Here is a 24210-nt window from a genome sequence, read left to right as displayed (position 1 = left end):
GAGTTTGTATAGAATTAATTTTGTAAACTTGATTTTGATAAAAAATAAATTTGTGTTAAAATAATTTATGTTTGCTATATCAAAATAAATTATAATAAACTTCTTGCAAACTTATCGTGAGCTTCTAATCTTCTTGTACACTCAAAATACCGTATCACAATCTTGACCATTCACATAATTTATATCATATCTCTGTGGACCGATATTAATGGAACATCACGTTCTGCTTCGTACACCGCATACCAGAACCGCTTCCTATACTATAAATTAGAGGATCCATTCCATAGTCCATGTTAGAGTGGATAGACGGAAAGAGCGTACTATACTATAATAATAAAACAATTTTCTCTAACCTCAAATTCAAGCCACGCGATTTCTCGGCCTTTGTCTCAGAAATCCCCAAAATTTCCATCCCAAATTGCTTTTCTTTCGTCTCCTTGCATTCTTTCTACACTTGATTATGCTCTTCTCTTTCCACACCCCAAAGCCAAACCTTTCCCAACCCTAACCCTAATTAATCATTCTCCCCTTCCCCTTTTCCAAGCTGTTCCAATCTCTCTAACCACTGATTTTTCTCCTTCAATCCTCCACCATCGATCTCCGATTCCAGCTCTGCAACCGCACGCGAAGTTGTTCGTGATTCTCTCATTCGAGAGTTTCGATCGCAGAGGCTCGTCCAAATCCGAGTTAGCAGTTTCGCCTCCTTCACGTTCTTCCCCGACTTGGGTCGGTTGTCGAAGCGCGACCGTCGGAAATTGTTGCTGTTCTTCCTGCTATCGATTCGACGATTGCATCGCTCAGCTCCTAACTGTCGCTGTGCCGGTGCCACGGTGGTTTCTGTTTCCATAGAGGGCTTCGACGGAGATTCTTCTCTTGGATCGGTCGTATTCGGAATACTCTGATTTGTGATGGTTTTCATTGAGAGCAGCGGCAACGGAATCTGAATTAGCGGAGATTCTGAATGCGTAACGGAATTTTGTGAAGAAGTTCAAGATTCCGCGTTGATTTTTGCTGGCAGAAGAGAATTCTAGTAGTGTTGGTGCTCTCAGCCTCAGCCTCGGCCTTGTGGGTTTGATTTGATCGATCTTAACCCTAGTAATTTGCAAGTGGAGGACAAAAACAGAGAAAAGAAGAAAAAAGAAATAGAGCTTTGGATATAGTATTGTACTGTGTTTTGTTTTGATTTCTTTATTATCAAGGGCCATTCTAGTTTTGGAATTTCATAGGCCCTTTTAATTCATCGTTTATTTTTGTTATCATTGATCTTAATTTTTTTTAAAATAGAAAGAATAAATATACCATGGCGGTGTATTATAAATTTAAGAGTGCAAGAGATTATGATTCAATTCCCATGGACGGTCCTTTCATCTCTGTTGGTACATTGAAAGAAAAAATATTTGAATCCAAGCATTTAGGCAGGGGTACTGATTTTGATCTCGTGGTAACCAACGCCCAGACCAATGAAGGTTGGTTCTGAGACTTTTTAATTAAAACTATTGTTATTCTCATTCAGATAGCTGTTTGGGTGGCGATACCATGAGTTTGGGGGGTTAATTGTAAAATTAAAATATGGAACTATTGCATTCTCTTTGCCTTTGAGAAGGGCTTTCGTGGTTAAACTCTCTGTTTATCATGTTCCTCTCAAAGTAAACATTTTTGCTAGTCTTGGCTTTCAGGAGTTCATGGTGTTGAAGTTGAGTTTGATGTTTTATTTTCATGCACTGACAGTGTTGTTTTACACTGATGTCCAATAAAAATCAGGGAATTGTTGTGTTGTGATTGACAGTTAAATAGGCAATTCTCATGAATTCTATTGGTTAATAAATATATAAGATTACACTGTCAGTACATGAGAATCACTTTACGATGAAATTCTTGGTTTTTGTAGTGTTTTTTATTTGACTAACATTAGCCTCCACCTCTTCTATTGCAAAAATCAAACAAAAAGACAACGAGAGAAAAGGAAATCCTCAAAGTTAAAATGCTTAGAATGTAGGCCAGGGTGTTGAGAATTTGAGTTCCAGTGAGGTTGTAAGCTAGTTGTAGGAATTACAAGCGCCCAAACCTTGCAGGATTTGGAGCATGGTAGTTAATATATATAATTGCCTTGATGAATGGCATATTCAGTGTTTTATAGCTGCTCTGTCTCTTTGGAATTTCAGAATATCTTGATGAAGCAATGCTGATTCCTAAAAATACCTCAGTGTTAATTCGTCGGGTTCCTGGTCGGCCACGTTTACCAATTGTTACTGAACTAGAGTATTATCTCTAACCTTTAATCTTATTACTGTTGTTGGTTTTTGGACTATTGTCATGCATCATGCATGTTGGTTCTTGAAATGGGCAGTCATGGGCTTGCTATTCTCATCTTGATACTTCACGTTGTAGTCACACAGTTTTCCCAAGAAACTACCCTTTTGATTTGTGAGAAAAATTCTGTGTTGAGTTGCTACTTTTCTTGGCTTTTGCAGGCAAAAAAAGGTGGAAAATATGGCTATGGAAGCCGAACCAGAAAACAGCAGCTTACCAGCTGAAGATGCATCTGCTGTAAAATATGTAAGTCCCTTTTTGCTTTTATTTAATAAACAATTCCACTTCATTCCTATTTTATTTACCTTCTCATAATATGACAGCCAGAAGATTCAGATTGGGATGAATTTGGAAATGATTTGTATGCAATTCCTGATGTACCACCCATTCAATCAAGCAACTTGATTCCTGAAGCTCCTCCAACCAACAAAGCTGATGAAGAAAGTAAGATAAAGGCTTTGATTGATACTCCTGCCTTGGATTGGCAACGGTGAGTAAACTATCTACTTTCCTTTAGTTGTCTTTCTTTATTCTTGGAATCAGCATAAAAAGGGATGATGACTGTAAATATGAATATGAATTACTAATAAGTAACTTCGTATTCTTTTTCACCTGCAATAATATGGTCAATAATCTCTGGTGGAAAGGATTGCTCATTCTGAAATCAGCACCTGTACTAGAGGAGCAGTTGTTTCTTATTTACCATCATTCCTGCATAAGGATTTCTGCAGAAAATTTCATTTCACATACCAAATGTGCTTTGTTTTGGTGAAATCATTGTCACTCTAGACTTTGCCATATCTAAAGTTTCCTTTTGGCATGCAGTCAAGGATCGGACTTTGGTGCTGGTAGAGGTTTTGGAAGAGGTATGGGTGGACGGATGGGGGGTGGTCGTGGTTTTGGTGAGTCTCCTCTTCCTATTCTATACAAGTTTGAGTCACTGCCTGCTTTGAATACAGATTTTGATATTGCTGTTCTAATGCTTATTCACTTACTGAGCAGGACTGGAGCGGAAAACACCTCCCCAAGGCTATGTATGTCACAGGTGCAAGGTTCCTGGTATTTCCTAGACTCTTATTATTATCAGGGAGAAAAAAGGGGCTCTAAATCTGCTTAAATTGCTGGATGGCATTGTCGGTTATGCTTAGCTTACTTATTAAACTTTTTTTGTAGGCCATTTTATTCAGCACTGCCCTACAAACGGTGATCCAAATTATGACATCAAGAGAGTTAAACAACCTACTGGTATTCCGAGATCCATGCTGATGGTGAACCCACAAGGTTCCTATGCACTACCAAATGGTTCAGTAGCTGTATTGAAGCCAAATGAGTGAGTACATGTTGGTTCTTCTTCTCCATTCTGTCATATGTAGGACTAATATTGTATTTCTCACCTAATCCTGCTAAACAGGGCTGCTTTTGAGAAAGAAATAGAAGGTTTACCTTCAACCACACGTTCTGTTGGGGATCTACCACCTGAGCTCCACTGCCCCTTGTGCAATGATGTGATGAAAGATGCTGTGCTGACAAGCAAGTGCTGTTTTAAAAGCTTTTGTGACAAATGTATGTTTCTTCGTCTTCCTGAAGAAGTCCTGGTTCTTAGAATTTGAGTAAATACTTACGTTTTTAAGCTTATAATTCTTCATTAAGCAAGTAAAGAATGCTTTAGATGATATAATCTCTCCTCAGCATTTCTTCCCGATGTACAAACATCTCAGATGAAGTTTTGTAAATATCATTCTGAAAATTCTTTTCAGGTATTAGGGACTATATTATCTCCAAGTCCATGTGCATATGTGGTGCAACAAATATTCTTGCAGATGATCTTTTACCAAATAAGACCCTAAGAGATACTATTAATCGTATATTGGAGTCAGGCAATAGCAGTGCTGAAAACGCTGGGAGCACCTTTCAAGTTCAAGGTTATTGAAACTATTTATCATGTGACTCTTACGTGGACTTTATTTGGTTAAAAATTTATTGAAACTAACATGCAAATTGCATTTGTTTTCTCCTCCTTTCCAGATATGGAGTCTGCTCGTTGTCCACAACTGAAGCTTCCATCTCCAACCTCATCGGCTGCGTCTAAGGGAGAACCAAAGGTTTCACTTGTTCATGAAGGAATGACAAATGTACCGGAAACTGTTGATGCTAAAAAAACAGTTTCTGCTCCAGCTCCATTGCAAACATCAGAGCAAGTGAAGCCCAGAATGCCTGATGTAAGTGAAGCTACACATGAGTCGATGAGTGTAAAGGAACCAGCCTCACAAGGGAGTGCTCAGTTGGTTGAGGAGGAAGTCCAGCAAAAAATGGTTCCTGCTGAGGCAGGTAATGTAGATTGCTCATGTCATCGTGTGTAAGACATGTAATAATTTATTTTCTTCGATGACAATCTCATTTGTAGTTTCAACTTTCAACTTTGCAGGAAAGAAGAAAAAAAGGAAGAAAGTCCGTTTGCCTGCAAATGGTAAATCTACTCTTCTGCATTCGAATCTATATATTTATGTTCAAATCTGGACACGTATCTGTAACTTCTCCTTTATATTAAACTTTGCAAACCGAATTGCTGCTTGAACATTCGGGGGAGGAGTACAATACAGAGGTCTTTTTTTTAACCTCTATTTATGTTATTTGTAACAATGTCAAATTATTTTTCTCTTGCAGATTTTCAGTGGAAAACCCCACACGACCTTGGGGCTGAGAGCTACATGATGCCAATGGGCCCAGCACCTGGTTACAATTCATACTGGAATGGCATGCAACCTTGTATGGAAGGATTTATGGGACCATATGGTGGCCCGATGCAAATGATGGGTTATGGCCTGGGCCCCTTGGACATGCCATTTGCAGGTGGTCTGCCTCATGATCCATTTGGCATGCAGGGTTACATGATGCCTGTTGTTCCACCTCATAGGTATGTACCTTTTTTGATTATCAAAATTTGTCTTGCATATTTAGATAATTACTATTTTAGAAAGCTAAATTATTGTTTAGGGATCTTGCTGCTGAGTATGGCATGGGGATGAATGTTCCACCTCCAGTTATGAGTAGAGAGGAGTTTGAAGCTCGGAAAGCTGATCGTTGGAGAAAGCGTGAAAATGAGAAACGGATTGATAGGTAAAACAGAATTACTCTTGGATGGCGATTCATTTTATATATATATAATTGACACCAGTGTTGATCTAAGTAAATATTCACTGTTCAACTTTTTATTCGTGTAATTTTTGAAAAAAATCAACCATTGGATTAGAAACTTATATATTATAGATCATCTTAAAAACATTTTGTCAATCTAAAATCATTTGTTATATCTTTTATGCATTTGAAAATAATGTAATATGTTTGTTCAAAATATACATAGATAAAGAGGTCTTGAATTACATGTTTGTTAATGTTTGGTTTTGGTAAAATGTGTTATAGATGATCTTTATTATTTGTTAGTGTGATCCAATAGTTGGATCGAAAAATATATATCCTATAAATAGTTATGCGCGCCACCTAATTTGTCGACTTCTCTAAAAATGTTGGAAAAAGAATAGACTCTTTAACAAGAGAAAAAATCTTCTATGATGAATTCAATAATTGTTGGAACTCTCAAAATGAAGGGGAAAAAACCTAAGCAATGAAATTCTAAATAGGGCGGAAGTTCTAGATAAGGGATTTATGCCATTGGATATATTCCAAAAAATGAATTAGATTATGCAATGAAGAGACAAATAGTTATGATCACTGTTAACTTTATTTAAACTGACACCTATGTCATTCAATATATATATATATATATGGAATTTAAACTTAAAAGTGAAGTGTCTGTTACCACTGGGTTATAACTGTTTTAGACATGATTGCTCGTCTATGTGATCTTTTGCATATTTCTTCTGTATTTTGACTGTGTTTTGTTTACGATTTAACATAATTTTACTTTCTAATAATTAAGATTTGTAGCGGTACGGCTATCCTTTTTCTTGGGTTAATAAAGGACAAGGGTCGCATGTTAATCTTAGCAATAGCTTTGGTTTACAAGATAATCTATTTTTTATTGACGTTGCCTGATGAATTTTTTGTTGCCAAAATTTCCAATGTTATTGTGGTTCTTGTTGCTTGTAATTTTATGTGGGTTATTTTCGAGGTATTTCTGTAGTTTGTTTATCATTGTTAATGAGTTTGTTTCTTTAATGAAATAGGGATTTCTCCAAAGATCGAGACTTTGGTAGGGAAGCGAGCAGTATTGGGGATGTTCCTATGAAATCAAAAACTGTATGCTTTTTGTTCTCTTACTTTGCCTTTATTTATCTGTGGACTTGTATGCATCATTTACCTTTCTAGGTTTTTCCCACTAAATTTTGGTAGAAACTTGAACCTTGAGCTTGAACAGTAATTGCTTTAGATGATGCCATTCACTGTTTTGGCTTCTTAAATGATGATAGTAGTCTTTAGGGGTGCGTTTGTTTCTGAGAAAAGGACAAGACAAGACACTAAGAATAAAACATAAAAGACGGAGACACAATTTTATGTTCTTATATTTTGTTTGATGATAAACTAGAACAAATTTTAAAAATACAATTTATTCTCATTTTTTTTCATTAAAAAAATTTGAGAAAAAAAATATAATAATAAAAAATATAATTACAAAAAATTAACAAGAATAATAAAAGAAAAATAAAAAATAAATTGTGTCCTTTGTTAGTGTCTCTATGTCCTTCCTGTCAGGATGGACACAAATACACTAATTCAGTGTCCCTGGACACAATATCTCTGTTCATATCTTATTTGTCAAACACAATTTTATATCTCCGTGTTCCTGTCTCAGTGTCTTGTCCCTGAAAACAAACACAGCCTAGCAGTTAGTCTTGCTTGTTCTACATACTATTCTTGTTGGTCATATATGGTTGAGGGAGCAGTGCCCACTCAAAACCATATATCTCTAATCAACAGCCACCGGTTGGTTTAAAGTTGATTAAAAGGGAATTGGTATAAATAGATTAGAGTTGCATTGCTGCACTTGGATGGTAACAGTAATGTGATTAAATTTATATGCTCTCTCTGGATTCAGAGTCTCTTTAGTGATCATTTATGGACTATTGTTTTTCGATATTCTTTGACCCATGATACCTTTAGATTTGTGCCTTTTATCCTGGTTGTAAGGGTTCTGTTCATAATTGTTGTCCACTAATGAGGGCAGGGTATAGTGATTAAAATTTAACATTCCTAATTTTTGTCTATATGGTTTTAATAACTAATACATGGTCTGTACTGCATTATTTATTTTTCGAACATAAAACAAACAAATTTGGGTTAGTATATTGTTAGTCTGTTTTATGGCAGTTAAATGTGTTATTTGTCATTCTTGTCATGTCAGAGATATGAGGAATGTCAAAATAATAATAATAATTAAAAAAAACTAAAACCGAACATGTTTCAAACAATAATTTTTGTTTCTTTTTTTAATGCAGAAATCACTTCCAGCACCTCCAAGTAGTGAGTACCACCATCCCCAACCCCATCGTCACCGTGCAGAACGTGTGTCACCTGATCGGTCTCCACGAGAGGTGGAGCCTCCACGTCCTATCAAGAGAAAAGCTGACTATCATGTCGAACGGGAACGGGAATGTGAACGTGACCATGATCATGATCGTGACCAGAGGGACCACCGTGATCGAGAAAGAGGCCATCACCACCATCGCCACCACCGGTCAGAATCCTCTTCCCGGATGTCATCTGAACCAGTGACCAAAACCTCCTCAACTGCACCATCATCTGCAGCTGCAGCTGCAGCTGCAGACCGCAAGCAGAAGGCCAGTGTTTTCTCCCGCATAAGCTTCCCCGCTGAGGAAGAGATGACCAAGAAGAGGAAGATATCTGCCTTTCCCACAACTGAAGCTGCTTCAGCTGGTCCCCCTGCCACATCTTCAGCGCATCTCAAGGCAGCACCGAAAGGCTACTATGAAGGCAGGAAGAGCAGCACGATTTCTGAATACGAGTCTAGTGATGACGAGCGGCATTTCAAACGGAGGCCATCAAGGCACAAGTTGTCTACCTAGACCAAAACGCAGCTCTTCATTTTCTATTTAGGTCCAGTTTGGATAAATAACTTAAATAAGTTTTTTCGGAAGAAGAGTTTAAAGTACAAGGACTTTTATTAATAGCAGCTTATAAATAAGTTATTTTGTGTTTGGATTTAGTTATAGAAATACTTATTTTAAAGTTGTAGCGATTTGGATAAATAATTCAAAAAATATAATTTTTTTTACACAAGAAATAGATATGAAAATAATGATGATAAATATTTTTTATTATTGAATGTTGATTTTACATAATCTAATCATTAAGATTATAATCGACTAGGCAATTGATTCTTTATTTGTTTTTTATTAGTTTTATTTTTCTAACACTTTTAGCATTCGGTTTTTCTCACGTAATATCATTAGAAATTGGTTTTTCTCACGTAATATCATTAGAAATTGGTTTTTCTACTTCATCTCTGTTATAGTGTTTTTGTATGTGGTGAATAATAACAAAATTCTAATTCACAATTATGTTGATGGCAATGCCAAAGAAATTATTGCGTAGTTAATGTTTGCTATTTTATTGTGTTGTGTATGATATGATAGGTAAAAATAAAAAACAAATGTAAAATGCGTCAATGTATATGTATATTTTGTGCTCGTGCGGCAATTCGAGCCATTAATGAATTTATTCCCATTGGCAATTCGAGCCATTAATGAATTTATTCCCATTAATGAATTTATTCTCAGTTTTGGTCATAAAATTTGTAGAAACTACTTTCAATCAAGTGTCAAAAAATACATAGTTGTAAGAACCGAACCGGTGATCAAACCACTAAGATTATTTGTTTACTGGTTTATTGATTCAACCGATAAATTATAGGTTGAACTAATAAAATCGGTCCTACGTAAATAAAAAATATAAAATAGACAACTAATATAAAGATGGACATAAAATTAGTTAGTACTACTATACTAGTATCTTAATTTAATATAATAAGAACAACAATTCATAATATCAGTAAATTTCAATACTAGTATCAAAACAGATAACTTTAATCATAACACTAACATTAAAATAGATAAAGTAAATTAATAAATTTTTAGTAAAGTTTATATTTTTATTAATAATGGTACATAATTAAAAATATAATTAATTCAAAAGATAGAGAATATAAAATTAAAATTAAATTAAATATTTATAAAATTATTTAATTCAAGAGTTTACTATATAATTAGTCTTTGTCATGTAAAAGCATGAGAAACACAGTGGCATAGTGGTAACAAGGAGGCAACCTAATCAATAGGTCCCTCATACGTTGCAGTGGATCATATGTGGAGATGCGCTGTTATGGAGCACCAAAGAGTGGCAACCAAACTGAATTGGTTGGATCGGTTCTTACCGGTTCTCATCGGTTCATACCGACTTTTATCCTTAAACGGTCCAAAAGACGAACCGAACTGATGAGGACCTTACATCGCAGTGGATCACATGTGGGGATGCGTTGTTATGGAGCACCATAGAGTGGCAACTAAACCGAATCGGTTGGACCAGTTCTTACCGATTTTTGTCGGTTTTTACCGGTTCATACCGGTTTTTATCCTTAAACAGTCCAAAAGATGAACCGAACTGATTTATGATCCGATTTACCAGTTTTTCAGTCAAACCGATCGGTTCGGTTCGGTTTTTACAATTATGAAAAATAAATAAATGTAAACTCTATTTTGATTAGTTTAGTTTGGTGATAGATGCTTTGATCTTGAGTTGAAATAAATGAGATGCTTTTTTCTATTTCATATTGCGTATTTATCAATATTCTGAAAATCGGTTCGAATCGGTCGGTCGAACCGGTTGAACCAGGAACCGTTAGTAAACACGGTTCGGACAAAAGGAAAAACCGTCAAATTCAAAAACCGAAGTTAGACCGCTAAATCGGCCGAGAACCAGTCGGTCGAACCGAACCGTGACCCGGCTGGTTTTTGAATTTTTGCCAAAAAACGCGTTTTGACTTGCACCCAAAAGGAACCCTAGGAGTCTTTCACCCAGACACCCACACTGCACACACCCACTCTCGAGCCTCCCCTCCAGCCCTCCATTCTCACCTCTCGCTCTCACCACGTTCAGTCTCCACCGCGAGCTTCCGGCGCATCCTTCGTCCAGCCACCTCCTGTGTCGCAAGGTCCGTGGAAGTCACTCACCTGCACTGACCCGTGGCGCCAGCTTTCCGTTTGCACAAGCAGCTTTCTTTTCAGCCGTCAAAATCGCAGCCACCGCTAGCGCCAGTTGCCATCGCGAGTGTCTTTCTGCCGGCGCCACCTCTGTTCGACCCTTCCACCCAGCCACTGTTTTTGTCGCCGCCAGTTCTGCATTCTTCCCTGTCTTCCACTCACCCTAGGTATAAATCTAATTTGTTGTAATAATAATTTTTGTATGATTAATTGTTGGTTCTAACTTCTAAACCTTGCTGTTATTACTTGAAGTATGATTAATTGTTGGTTTTACATCATTTCATTCAGCAACGCCATTCGTATACGGGTCAACACCCATTTGAAGCATTATTAAATGATTAATTGTTGAAGCTGATTGCTTGAAGGTTGAAGCATGATTAATTGTTGAAAAACTATTTGCTTGAAGCATGATTAAGTGATTAATTGTTGAAGCATAATTAATTGTTTGAATGTTGTTTGTTGAGATTATTGGGTAGTGGGTTGTTGTGATATTGTAATTGGATTGTATTATTATTGCTCTGTTGAGTTTGTTTTAAATCTGATTAGTGATTTTCTGAATGTGAAATCAATCAAAGAAATTGATTTTGTGTTGTTGTCAAAATTATTGCTAAAAATGGATTTGTACTCTATTGCTGCTGTTTTTTAATTTATGAATATGCTATTTTTGAATTTTTGTTGCTAGATTTATTGATTTTAGAGTTTAGGGTGATTATCCTTTGCTGGTTTTTAATTTTAAACCAAATTGATGCTTTCAAAAAATTAACAAACAGTAGATGTCCCATGTTATTGATTTAGAGCAAGGAATCATGAAGATGCTGTTGTTGGAGGTCTTGGGAGCGATGATGATGATGGTAGTGTATTTTTTTATGCGGAAGACAGTGGTTCAAGGCTTCAAGCAACTCATTTCTAATGTTTTTTACTTTATTCTTTAATTGCAAAATTTGGTTTTTGATGCTTTTTAATGCTGAATTTGATTGATTCAGTGGATATTTAGACACCTTTTTGTTTATGATTCATGGAACTGAGAATTGGATTGTTTGGTACTGCTCTATATGTATACTTATTCTATGTTTTGGTGCTGAGTCTCACAAATATTCTCAATTACTTACATCTATGATTTCTTTCTTGAATGGGATTTTATTTTTCCAAAAGAAATCACAGAGGATTAGGGTTATGGATTTTTTAATTGAGTGATGAGTATAAAGTTGAAGATGATGATGACAAAAGTGCTTGGAAATATATATTTTAAGAGTGTTTAAAAAAACTTTTGAGTTTGTAAATTGATAAGGTCATATAGGTTTAGTGTGCTTATTTATATTTTATTTATTATTTTATTATAAAACAATTTTTTCGGTTCGACCGTGGTCGAACCGGTTGAACCTATAAACTAGTGAACTAGTAGCTAGAGCGGGTCGATGACCGGTTCGGTTTTCAGAACCTTGGTATTTATTAATTCTTTAAGCTCTGTTGCATGGATTTGGATTCTCTAAATTTTGAATTTCACTTTAGAGGGTAAAGTATGGTCTATCACCATTTATTTCATAGGTGGGACCAAGAAAAAACATGAGAGAGAAAATATTCAATAGTGAGCAATCCAACTTTATCCTCTAAAGTAAAAATCTAAAATTTAGAGGATCCAAATTCCTATCGCATATATCGTGTAGGCTTTATTACAGCTGAAATTCGAAGCTCCTAATAGGAGCCTAGGAGGGAAGTGCTACAACTTACCTTGTTTTTTTGTTTGTTTATTAATCCTTTTCATTCTTTTAATCAATATATAGGATTTATTTGTTGAAAACCATGAATTACAAATGATGAATTAAAAGAGAATCATCAAGGCTAATGGCATAAGAGAAAATAAGATTATCTAACAAAGTTGAACTACAATTACTATCATTCAAATATTAAATCCGAGAAGGAAAGGAAAAAAAGACAAATTGATCTCTAACTTTTTGGTCTGCAGATATTTAAGTTTCTGACGATTTAAAAATACATTTAAGTCCCTAAATTCTTTAAAATCTAGACACATTGATCCTCGAGTTTGATTTGTCTCATTTTGAAAACTCTTCCACATGTGCATCCATATCAACTAGGTCAGTCTAAAGGGAGTTACGTTTGATTTTTTGTGTATGACAGATCCAAGTGAACATAAGAGATTGATATGTCCAAGTTAAAAAAAAAACTGAATTTCCTTTTTGTATTTTTCATCTTATGATCTTCATCTTTATCTTAAAGGGAGTAGAAACATAAAATCATGAACAACAATATCTAAAGAGGAGTACAAACATTAATTACAATGATACGAAACTTCCTATAGAATGGCACTGATGAGAGATAATTGTGTGTGTGGTTTAGAATTTCACAAATGAAATCTCGTTGCAAGCATAGCTCTAAACCAACAAACAATTCCTTCAATAAAAAATTTGGTTGTCACTAAAACAAACCCCAATGAAAATAACCAAAGTACTCAAACCTCGGGTCGTTCTCCCTAGAAATTACAATAAAGTGTTCTTGTTATTGGTTATGAAGTATGTTTGGGGGTTTTGGATAAGGAACAAGAAATGTAAACGGCAAAGGAAAAAAACTAACAACTAGAAAAGCTCTTGGCAAGGTATGACAACTAGAAGTCCTATCCTAGTTATCCTCCTCAATTGTGATGAGAATTATCTATTGCTCCCACTTAGTTAACCTCTAACTATGAAGGAAGGTCAAGTGGATGAATTAACTTGGTTCCACAAGTCCTAGCCTAATTATGATGAAAGATTAGCTTTAGTGGCATTCAAGTTAATTAGCAACTTCTAATTATCAATCAACAAGAGAATTTGATAACTCAAGAGTCACTAATTACCCCACCAAAGCCAAGAGGAACAAAATCTACCTCATAGCTAGAAGAAACATTTTAACAAACACATAGAAGGAAATAAAGGCAAACATTATTAATGGCAAGAATTAAAGGAATCTACAACTACAAAAGCAAGAGATTAACAATAGAGAGGCAAAACAATTATGAAACAACAAAGAACTTACCAATTGCATTGAAGAAGAAATATAGATCTACAAAAGAATTCATAAACTACAACTAACAATACAAAGAACTACAAGAGAACTACAAGAGAAGAAGAATTCTACAACTACAAGAGAACAATTAAAGATGGAAAAGGAAAATTAGAAGAGAAGAAGAAGTAGATCTAGATCTAAAACTAAGAACCCTAATCTAGAGAGAAGTGAGAGCTTCTCTCTCTAGAAACTAACTAAAGCATGATGAAAACTAAACTAAAACTAACTACCTAACTAATTGGTTCATCCCTCTTCATTCCTTGGGTTAAATAGCATCAGAAATGAGTTGGATTGGGCCCAAAATACTTTAGAAATCGCTGGCCACAAGTTGCCTTTAGTGAGTCACGTGCAGCTTCCCACGCGTACGCGTACATCACGCGTACGCATCCCTAAATTCTAGGAAACTATGGAAAATTTTATATAATTTTGAAGCGTCGGATGTTAGCTTTTCAACGCAACTAGAACCGTCTCATTTGGACCTCTGTAGCTCAAGTTATGATCGATTAAGTGCAAAGAGGTCAGGATTGACAGCTTTGCGATTCCTTCATTTCTTCATGAGTTCTCCATTTCTACATGCTTTTTCTTCATTCCCTCAATCCAATCTTTGCCTCCTAAACCTGAAATTACTTAACAAACATATCAAGGCATCTAATGGAATCAAGGTGAACTAAATCTAGCAATTTTAAGACCTAAAAAGCATGTTTTCACTCTTAAGCACAATTAAAGGAGAATTTACAAAACTGGTGCGTGGCAGAAATTATGACCAATTAAGATATTATAATATAAGAACAGCGTTGCAAGTATATCCCTTAACCAGAAAAAATCCGCCTCATCAATTTAGAAAGGTTGTCACAAAAATTTAGAATGAAAATACTGGGAGTATGAGTCCCAGGTCGTCTCCCAACGAGTTGCTAGAAAGGGTACTAAGTTATTAATCAGGAGTTTTCCAAGAATTTTGAGAATTGAATGACAGAAAATAAATAATTGTAATTTAAAAGAGAAACATATATTCTAATTAAAAAGCCTTGACTGGGGGAATGATTAATCGGAAGTTCTATCCTTGTTGGAATTTTCTCGAGTGTAGTATAAAGAGGTTGTTATTTTCACTTAGTTAACCTTTACTAAATAAAGGAAAGTCAAGTGATTAAGCTAACTCTTATTCGCAAATCCTAGTCCTCTCCCTTGGGAAGGTCTAGCGTTAGTAAATACAGAATTAGCCACCAACTTCCAATTTAACTAATCACTTGAGCATTCCAACTCAAGTGTCTCCTTTTAATCAACCCCCATGTCAAGTTGGGGATCTACTCCATTGACATAAAAATTACTTGCATAGAATTAAAAAGAGAATAAAAGAAAGACATGATGACAATAACTGCAATTTAATTAAAAATAAAAGTAATCCTTTTTCATTGACAATCCATGAAAATAATCCAATTATAACTCTAAACAAGAATTAAGAATATGGAATAAATAAAAGAGTAAGGAAACAAACTAGAATAGTATCTTCAACGGAGGTGATGACTCTGCAATATCCAAAAGCAAAAGCATAAAACTATAGAACTATGAATGTAAAGAAAACCTAGAGGAAAGGTAATTTTCTCTCTAGATTCAGATCTCCAAACCTAAAACTATGCTAATGAGAATGTGTCTTGAGTCTCTGCAGGTTTCTTGGCTCTAGTCTATGTTTCTGGGCCAAAAACTGGGTCAAAACTCGGCCCGAAATTGCCCCAGCGTTTTCTGTTATTTATGCAGATCGCGCATGTCACGTGTACGCGTTAGTCACGCGTGCCTTGTGCGCGTCGCTGGTCATTTTGGCGTGTCACGTGTACGCGTCAGTCACGCGCATGTGTCCTTGTGCAGACTCCAATCCATGCGTTCGCGTCAGGCACGCGCACGCGTTGCTGCAAATTTCTTCATACCGCGCGCTCGCGTGAGCCAGGCGTGCGCGTCGGTGCTCGCTGGTTATCTCCTTGGTTTCTTGTGTTCCTTCCATTTTGCAAGATTTCTCTCCATTCTCTAAGCCATTCTTGCCTTATAAAGCCTGAAACACTTAACACACGGATCACGGTATCGAACGGTATAAAGGAGAATTAAAATATACAAATTAAAGATCTCTAAGAAGCAAGTTTTCAACCATAGAATAACACTAGGAAGGAATTGTAAAATCATGCAAATAATATGAATAAGTGGGTAAAAGCTTGATAAAACCATTCAATTGAACACAAGATAAACCATAAAATAGTGGTTTATCAACCTCCCCACATTTAAAATTAGCATGTCCTCATGCTTAGCTTAAGGAGATAAAATAAATGAGTAGGAAAAAGTAAGACTCATGCAATGCAATGCAACCTATGTATGAATGCAACTATATACTAAGATGATTTTGCCCACTTGGTTAAAAGTAAATAAGTTCTTCAAGACAAACATAAGTCAAATATCACTAATTAAAATCATACAGTAAGAATAAGTAAACTTGTATGAAGACAGCTTATGAAAGCAGGGAACATAGAATCAAGCATTGAACCCTTACTGATAGTATATGTGCACTCTAATTACTCAAGTGTATACGGTAATCGCTCTACTTTTCTCTAATCATGCTTTCTAAACCTTGTTCTTAACCTAACCAATCAACAAGTATTTAATGTACCAATGTAAATATCATGAGGTCTTTTCAAGGTTGTAATGGGGCTAAGGTAAAGGTGAAAGTATATATATGGCTAAGTGAACTCTAAATTGAATCCTTGATCAACCTAAGCTTTCACCTATACATACACTCTTTATACTTTTAGAATTATGCCTAGCTACCCAAAATTTTCCCACTTTTGTATCACATACTCATGCATTAACTTTTCTTTTAATTTTTATCACATATGCATTGATTTTTTCATTAACTTAACATTGGGGTAATTTTGTCCCCTTATTCATTTATTTATTTATTGAATATTTTGGATTTTTTTTATTTTTTTATTAAATGTAAACACAATTTATCAATGCACATGGATTTTTAATTTTTCTGGTTTCACATGAGTAGGTACCCAAATTCCCAATAATTAAATGAAATAAAAATATAAGACATTCCTTATTAACCCATGTTCCCACAGTTTTTCCATACTTTAATTGACACACAATCTCTATCTTAAGCCAACCAAAGATTCAATTGGGGTATTTAATTATTTTTCCACTTAAGGCTAGTGATGTGGTAAAATATAGAACAAATAGAATTTTAAAAGGCTCAAAGTGGCTAACAAAGGTGATTGAAAGGGTAGGCTATTTGGGATAAGTGAGCTAATAATCAAATAATGGCCTCAATCATATACATGCATATAAACACATTAAACATTGGACATATAGGATGGAACAAAGTATAGATTACAATCATAGAGAAGAAAACACACAAGAATAAAATATTATGGTTAAATAGTGTAACCATGTAATTAAGCTCAAGTCTCACAGGTTGTGTGTTCTAGCTTAAAAACCACGTTCCAATTTACAATCTTCAAACAAGTTTTTAACTCAAAAGTTTTGATTTAAATTAGTAAAATTTTCAAAATAGAGTCTTTAAAAAGAAACTTATTATTTTTCAACTAATTAGAACATGCATGCAAATACCTATTACTATGCAATTTATCCTATCCTAAACAAAAGAAAAATAGATAATTTATTGGTGCTAATAAAGAGAAATTACCTCCGGAAGTCAGGTACTGACCAACCTCCCCACACTTAAAGCTTGGCAACGTCTCCGGTGCCATCAGTCAGGAACAGAGGGGGGCTAGTTGCAGCATCTCCACAATCGGGACCGTTATGGCTCCCTGTGCTGGTAAATGAAGTGGAGTCCGGGGTGTCTGGGTCTTCTTCAGGTGGGTGGTTACCAATAAGCAGCTCTTTGAGGTATGTAAATCGGCGCTTGTTACGACGCTCTCTTTGCTTTCCCTGCCGGTCAAGCCGGTCTAACCTCTGAATTATCTGTAGGAGTAGCTGATTTGCTGAAGGTTCTTGTGATGTGGAAGGAGAAGGGATATCTTTCGCTGGTTCTGTGCTCCGGTTGATAGTGGCTGCTGGAGGTCTGATGTACTTCCTATTAGGGACGTACTGATCATCCCGTGGAATCATGGCCTTGGTGTCCCTAGCTCTGTAGGAGACTCCGACTGCTAAGATTAGATCTGAAACCAAGGCGGGAAAAGGTAGGTTGCCCGTAATTTGTATGTGTCCTATAGCGTTCCGAATGTGTCTTGGTAAGTTGAGAGACTGGTCTGTAAGGATACACCAGAGTAGAACAGCCATATCTACAGTGAAGGAGGACTCGTGAGTGCTCGGAAAGACATAGTGGGACATAATCTGTGCCCACACTCGAGCCTCCAAGGTGAGTGCTGAAGCCAATATGCCCCTAGGTCGGGATCGATGGTATCCATAGATCCATCTGCTGCCAGGTTGTGCTATAACTCTGAGAACGGCGTCCCAATCAAATTGGTATGTCTGGCGCTTGAAAGAAGCTTCTTGGTATGCGTCCAATCCTTCTGGAGCAGGGGAAAGATCTAAAGCTCGCTGAATGGCTTCTTCAGTTATGGGGACTTGCTTCTGACGGACATAGACAGATTGCAGGTTTGGCATGTGAAAATTTGAGTAGAATTCAACTACCCATGAAAGGTTAACCTGCCGTGGCTGTCTCCGTAGGAATCCCCATTGTCTTCGCTCAATGCGGGGCTCAACAAATTCAACAATGTGGGTTGGGAGGATGAGTAGGTACTCATTGTTATAGTTCCGCTCAACCAGGATGGGGAATATCTGCTCACAGTAGCGGTTAGTGAACCGCGCAGTGTCCTTTGCTGGAAAGGCTTTCTCTTTGTCATCGACCTTGATGATCCTCTTGACTCTCTTTGTTGAGGGCTTTACTGCTGTTAAAGATGGCTCCGCAGCTAGTGCTTTTTTTGTTCCTTTCCTTGCTGGTGGTTTGGGAGTAGCTTTCTCTTTACCCTTCTTGGTGGCCATCCTGAAAAGGGAAAAAGTAAGTAATATTTAAAGCTAAGGGTTAGATCAAGGAAGAGGATGGTACAAGTGATAATCATTGCATGGTAAAGAAGGATGTCGTTACCACATGGTCGCGATTACATGTGAAAAGTTCATCAATGGAAATATAGCAAGTGCATGTTATGGCAAGTAGATGCAAGATGTTTATTGGCATACTGGCAAAGGCATGAGTAGCATAGATCAAGCATTAATTGCCCAAATTGATTATCAAGTGTTTCAAACTAACAATCTGTTTGTATTGACAATTATATTCAATCAATAATATATGAAAAGGGATTTTGTGAAAAACAGGCATTCGAGTAGAAAAATAGAATAATTTAAAAATGCACCATGCCATACGGCTTTTTCACAAACACTTAGTATGCATGGTAAATATGTTATTGAAAGTATTAAATTTGAACATGCAAACAACCAAAAAATAATTATTGATAATTGTCAAACAACTCATTAATAATTCACAAGCAAAATACAAAAGAAAACAATCACCCAATTAAATTTCTAACACCAATTAATATAATGAAAAAAAAGAAAAAGAAAACATAGATAATGAAGGTAAAAAGGAAAAAGAAGAAGAAAATATAAATTAAAGTAATAATGGAAAAGTAAAAGGGAAGAAGAAAAGAAAATAACCTTGATAATGGATGTGAAAAAGAAGGAGGGAGAAAATAAAAAGTGAGAAGGAATAAAGAAGAAAGAAGGAAGAAGAAAGAAATAAGAGGGGAGAAGAAAAATTAGGATTAGGGAAGAAAAGATAGGAATTCTGGCACTGATCTGGATAAACTGTGCGGCGCATGTGACGCGGACGCGTGGAACACGCGGACGCGCAGTTTGCGCTATTTTCAAGTGACGCGGATGCGTGAGAGACACTTGCGCGTGACCTGAAATGGGCTATTGGCGTGAGAGGAGCCTTGCGCACGCACAACTCTCTGTTTTAATACGCACATTGCCAAAATTTAGGGTGACGCGTGCGTGTGAGGGACGTGCACGCTGATGACATGTCATCATGTCATGTTTTTTTATGTTTTTTCATACAAGAAATTGATGATTAGTGCTTAGATATTGTATTCTCTTAAGCTTAAATGGTATATTTCTTTGATCTTTTGATTTTATAAACTTTGTAGGAAATAAGAAGAAAAAGAAGAAAAAAAGCACAAAATAAGCTAAAAAGAAGACAAGAGGAATTTTGAGCACCCTTTGAAGATTGAGCACGCTTTGGACCTTAGGCCACGCTTTCAAAAGCGTGGCCCATGATAATAAAGTGTGGCGCATTAAACCAAGGAAAGCAAGGCCCAAGCAAGGAATGCTCAAAGAAGTGAGCACTATGCTCACAAATATGAGCATTCTCGTGTCCTGGAAGAAAGAAAAGCAAAAACAAAGGCTAATGCTCAAAAGAAGTGAGCACTATGCTCACTAGAGTGAGCATTTTCGGGCTTTTCTTTAAGCCTTGTGACAGCATGACCATGCTTACTTCAAAGGGCCATAACATGAGCTACAGATGTCCAATTGATGCGCTTCTAGTTGCGTTGGAAAGCTGATATTCAGAGCTTTCCAACGATATATAACAATCTATATTTGACACAAAATTATAGCACAAGTAATAGGAATCTTTAAGGCCTCAAAAGCACTCACCAAGGCACCAAACATGCACTGGCCAAGATTCGAAGAGGGGGATACATTGAAGCAAGGGGCGCTCTAATAGCGCTCACTTAGTGAGCACTATGCTCACTTAAAGTGAGCATTATCGTGCCTCTCCACCAAGGAAATTAAGGAAGCATCATGCAAAAAAGGGGTTCACCAAGGCTCGAAGGGGGAAGCTAACATCAACACAAGACATAGCGCTCAAATATTGAGCACAACGCTCACTTAGTGAGCGCTACACTAGTGAGCAATAAGCCACTAGAGCATGCCTCCAACCAAAATTCAACCAGAATGCACATGACCCATGCCACTTGAACCAAGCCATCCACTCTTCTTCAAATTCAAAGCAAGCAAAGCCCATTATCATCACTCAAAGGCACAAGAGATAGTTAGAATAGGAATTTCATTTAATTGTAATTTGTTTCTAATTTCAATTTCATTTTAATTTTGTAAAAGCCTATATAAAGGCATCAGTTTCATTTCACAGGCAGGCTGGCTCTGCTAGAGAGCATGAGGAGTAGGATAGAATATAAAATCCTCTTTGTAACACTTTTAATTTTTCTGCATTGTTACATTTTCAAGTATTGAATTCAATATTGGCTTATGCAAATTTCAATTTCCTTCTCTGCTACAATTTCCTTTTCTGATACGATTCTCTTCTGCAAGTTCACTTTCTACAATTTTTTATTTAAGCTTACTGTGATCTGATTTAATCTTCCTGTAATTAAATCCCTCTACAATTGTTCTAAGCTTTGATCTACCGCTTCTTTAATTTTCAGCACCCATCTGATGAGCGGATAATTTATACGCTTTTGGGATTGTTTTTATATAGTTTTTAGTATGATTTAGTTAGTTTTTAGTATACTTTTATTAGTTTTTAATTAAAATCACATTTCTGGACTTTACTATGAGTTTGTGTGTTTTTTCTGTGATTTTAGGTACTTTCTGGCTGAAATTGAGGGACCTGAGTAAAAATCCGATTCAGAGGCTGAAGAAGGACTGCAGATGCTGTTGGATTCTGACCTCCCTGCACTCAAAGTGGATTTTTTGGAGCTACAGAAGTCCAAATGGCGCGCTCTCAATTGAGTTGGAAAGTAGACATCCAGGGCTTTCCAGAAATATATAATAGTCTATACTTTGCTCGAAGATAAACGACGTAAACTAGCGTTCAACGCCAGTTCTCTGCCCTATTCTGGCGTTAAACGCAAGAAACATGTTACAAGTTGGAGTTAAACGCTCAAAATAGGTTACAACCTGGCGTTTAACTCCAGAAACAGCCTAGGCACATTTAAAGCTAAAGTCTCAGTCCCAGCACACACCAAGTGGGCCCCGAAAATGGATTTCTGCACTATCTATTGTAGTTTACTCATTTTCTGAAAACCTAGGTTACTAGTTTAGTATTTAAGCAACTTTTAGAGATTTATTTTGTATCTCATGACATTTTAGATCTGAACTTTGTACTCTTTGACGGCATGAGTCTCTAAACTCCATTGTTGGGGGTGAGGAGCTCTGTTGTGTCTCGATGAATTAATGCAATTTCCTCTGTTTTCTATTCAAACACGCTTGTTTCTATCTAAGATGTTCATTCGCACTTCAATATGATGGATGTGATGATCCGTGACACTCATCACCATTCTCAACCTATGAACGCGTGCCTGACAACCACCTCCGTTCTACCTTCGATTGAATGAGTATCTCTTGGATTCCTTAATCAGAATCTTCGTGGTATAAGCTAGAATCCATTGGCAGCATTCTTGAGAATCCGAAAAGTCTAAACCTTGTCTGTGGTATTCCGAGTAGGATTCAGGGATTGAATGACTGTGACAAGCTTCAAACTCACAAGGGTTGGGCGTAGTGACAGACGCAAAAGGATCAATGGATCCTATTCCAGCATGAGTGAGAACCGACAGATAATTAGCCGTGCGGTGACAGTGCACCTGGACCATTTTCATTGAGAGGACGGATGGTAGCCATTGACAACGGTGATCCACGAACACACAGCTTGCCATAGGAGGAACCTTGCGTGCGTGAAGAAGAAGACAGGGGGAAAGCAGACATTCAGAAGACAAAGCATCTCCAAAACTCTAACATATTCTCCATTACTGCATAACAAGTATTTATTTCATGCTCTTTTATTTTTTGCAATTCAGACTGATAATCATAATTAATCTCCTGACTAAGATTTACAAGATAACCATAGATTGCTTCAAGCCAACAATCTCCGTGGGATCGACCCAGTGCACTTGCTGGTTAGTGGTATGGAGTTGTGAAAACTGTGAATCACAATTTTGTGCACCAAGTTTTTGGCGCCGTTGTCGGGGATTGTTTGAGTTTGGACAACTGACGGTTCATCTTGTTGCTTAGATTAGGAAAATCTTGTCTTTTGCGTCAGAGTCTTTTATTTTCTTTTCAAAATTTTTTTTTCAAAAATATTATTTTTCTTTATCAATTTTTAGTTTTTCTGTGAGTTTAGTGTCATGTTTTAAGTTTGGTGTCAATTTCATGCTTTTCTTTGTCTTTCAATTTTCGAATTGCATGTTCTTTGTTCTTCCTTGATCTTCAAGTTGTTCTTGTCAATTTTTCTTGTTTGATCTTTAGTTTTCTTGTTCCGTGTCTTTTCTTGTTTTTCTTGCGCTTTTTCAAAATATCAGTTTTCAAAAAAAATTTTATTTATTAAATACCTTATTTAAATACGTTAAATTTATAGCTCAATTGGCTAGAGCGTTGTGCTTATGTTCTTGGTAATTGGCTATCTTCCTTTTAAAAATTTTTCAAAAATAATTTTTCTTTGATTAAATCTTGTGTCAATTTTTAAGTTTAGTGTTCTCTTGTCAATTTTCCTTTAGTTTTCGAAAATTTCATTGTGGTTTGCAAAAAAATTTTAAGTTTGGTGTTCTATCTCCATGTTCTTGTTGTTCTTGTGAATCTTCAAGGTGTTCTTGAGTCTTCCTTGTGTTTTGATCTTAAAATTTTTAAGTTTGGTGTTCCTTGGTGTTTTCCCTCCAAAATTTTCGAAAATAAGAAGCATCAGATCTAAAAATTTTAAGTTGTGTGTCTTTTGTGTGTTTTTCTCTTTCATCATAAAATTCAAAAGTTAAAAAATATCTTTTCTAACTATTTTTAAGCAAATATTTCAAAATTTTTCATAAAAATTCAGATTTCAATTTCAAAATTTTATGTTATCATATCTTAGTTGTCAAGTTTTTTTTTTTTTTAAAAAAAATCATATCTTTTTCAAATCATATCCTTTTTAAATTTTTTTAAAAATCATATCTTTTTCAAAACCTCCTAACCACTTTTTCTCTCTCTTCATTTTTCGAAAATCCTCACCTATTTTTCATTTTATTTTATTTTATTTTTTTAATTTCTGTTTTCTAAAAAAAATATATATATATTTAATAAAAAAATATTTTAATACTATTTGAATCTCCAATTCACAACATCTCCCTTTCTCCATCATGGACCTAAGTGGAAATGAACAGTCCAGAAGGACTCTGGGGTCATATGCTAACCCCACTACTGCTTCATATGGGAGTAGTATCTGTATACCCTCCATCAGAGTCAGTAGTTTTGAGTTGAATCCTCAGCTTATTATCATGGTGCAGCAAAGTTGCCAGTATTCTGGTCTTTCACAAGAAGAACCTACAGAGTTTATGGCACAATTTTTACAAATTGCTGACACAGTACATGATAAGGAAGTAGATCAGGATGTCTACAGATTATTACTGTTCCCATTTGCTGTAAATGACCAAGCTAAGAGGTGGTTAAATAACCAACCTAAGGCTATCATAAGGACATGGAAACAGCTGTCAGAAAAATTTCTGAATCAATATTTCCCTCCAAAACGGATGATACAGCTAAGGCTGAACATCCAAGGCTTTAAACAAGGAGATAATAAATCTCTTTATGATGCCTGGGAGAGATACAGAGAGATGCTAAGAAAATG

The 24210-nt window shown here is 36.1% G+C and overlaps 1 protein-coding gene across 1 annotated transcript; it reads left to right on the top strand.

The window, feature by feature from the left end:
* Positions 1-232: 232 nt before the first annotated feature.
* LOC107612937 (E3 ubiquitin ligase PARAQUAT TOLERANCE 3) lies at positions 233-8569 on the top strand. The gene is made up of 15 exons (XM_016314728.3): positions 233-1466; positions 2163-2259; positions 2472-2556; positions 2634-2800; positions 3136-3212; positions 3313-3369; positions 3484-3640; positions 3722-3873; positions 4068-4232; positions 4336-4638; positions 4736-4777; positions 4975-5224; positions 5305-5427; positions 6495-6567; positions 7764-8569. The coding sequence occupies exons 1-15, from the start codon at positions 1301-1303 to the stop codon at positions 8349-8351; spliced, it is 2502 nt and encodes an 833-aa protein (XP_016170214.2). The 5' UTR covers positions 233-1300; the 3' UTR covers positions 8352-8569.
* The last annotated feature ends 15641 nt before the right edge of the window (positions 8570-24210 follow it).

The sequence above is a fragment of the Arachis ipaensis genome, chromosome B8 (genome assembly GCF_059453495.1).
Source record: "Arachis ipaensis isolate K30076 ecotype BB chromosome B8, ASM5945349v1, whole genome shotgun sequence".
NCBI lineage: Eukaryota > Viridiplantae > Streptophyta > Magnoliopsida > Fabales > Fabaceae > Arachis > Arachis ipaensis.
The sequence above is the reverse complement of the archived record's forward strand: the minus strand, read 5'-3'. Positions and strand labels throughout refer to the sequence as shown.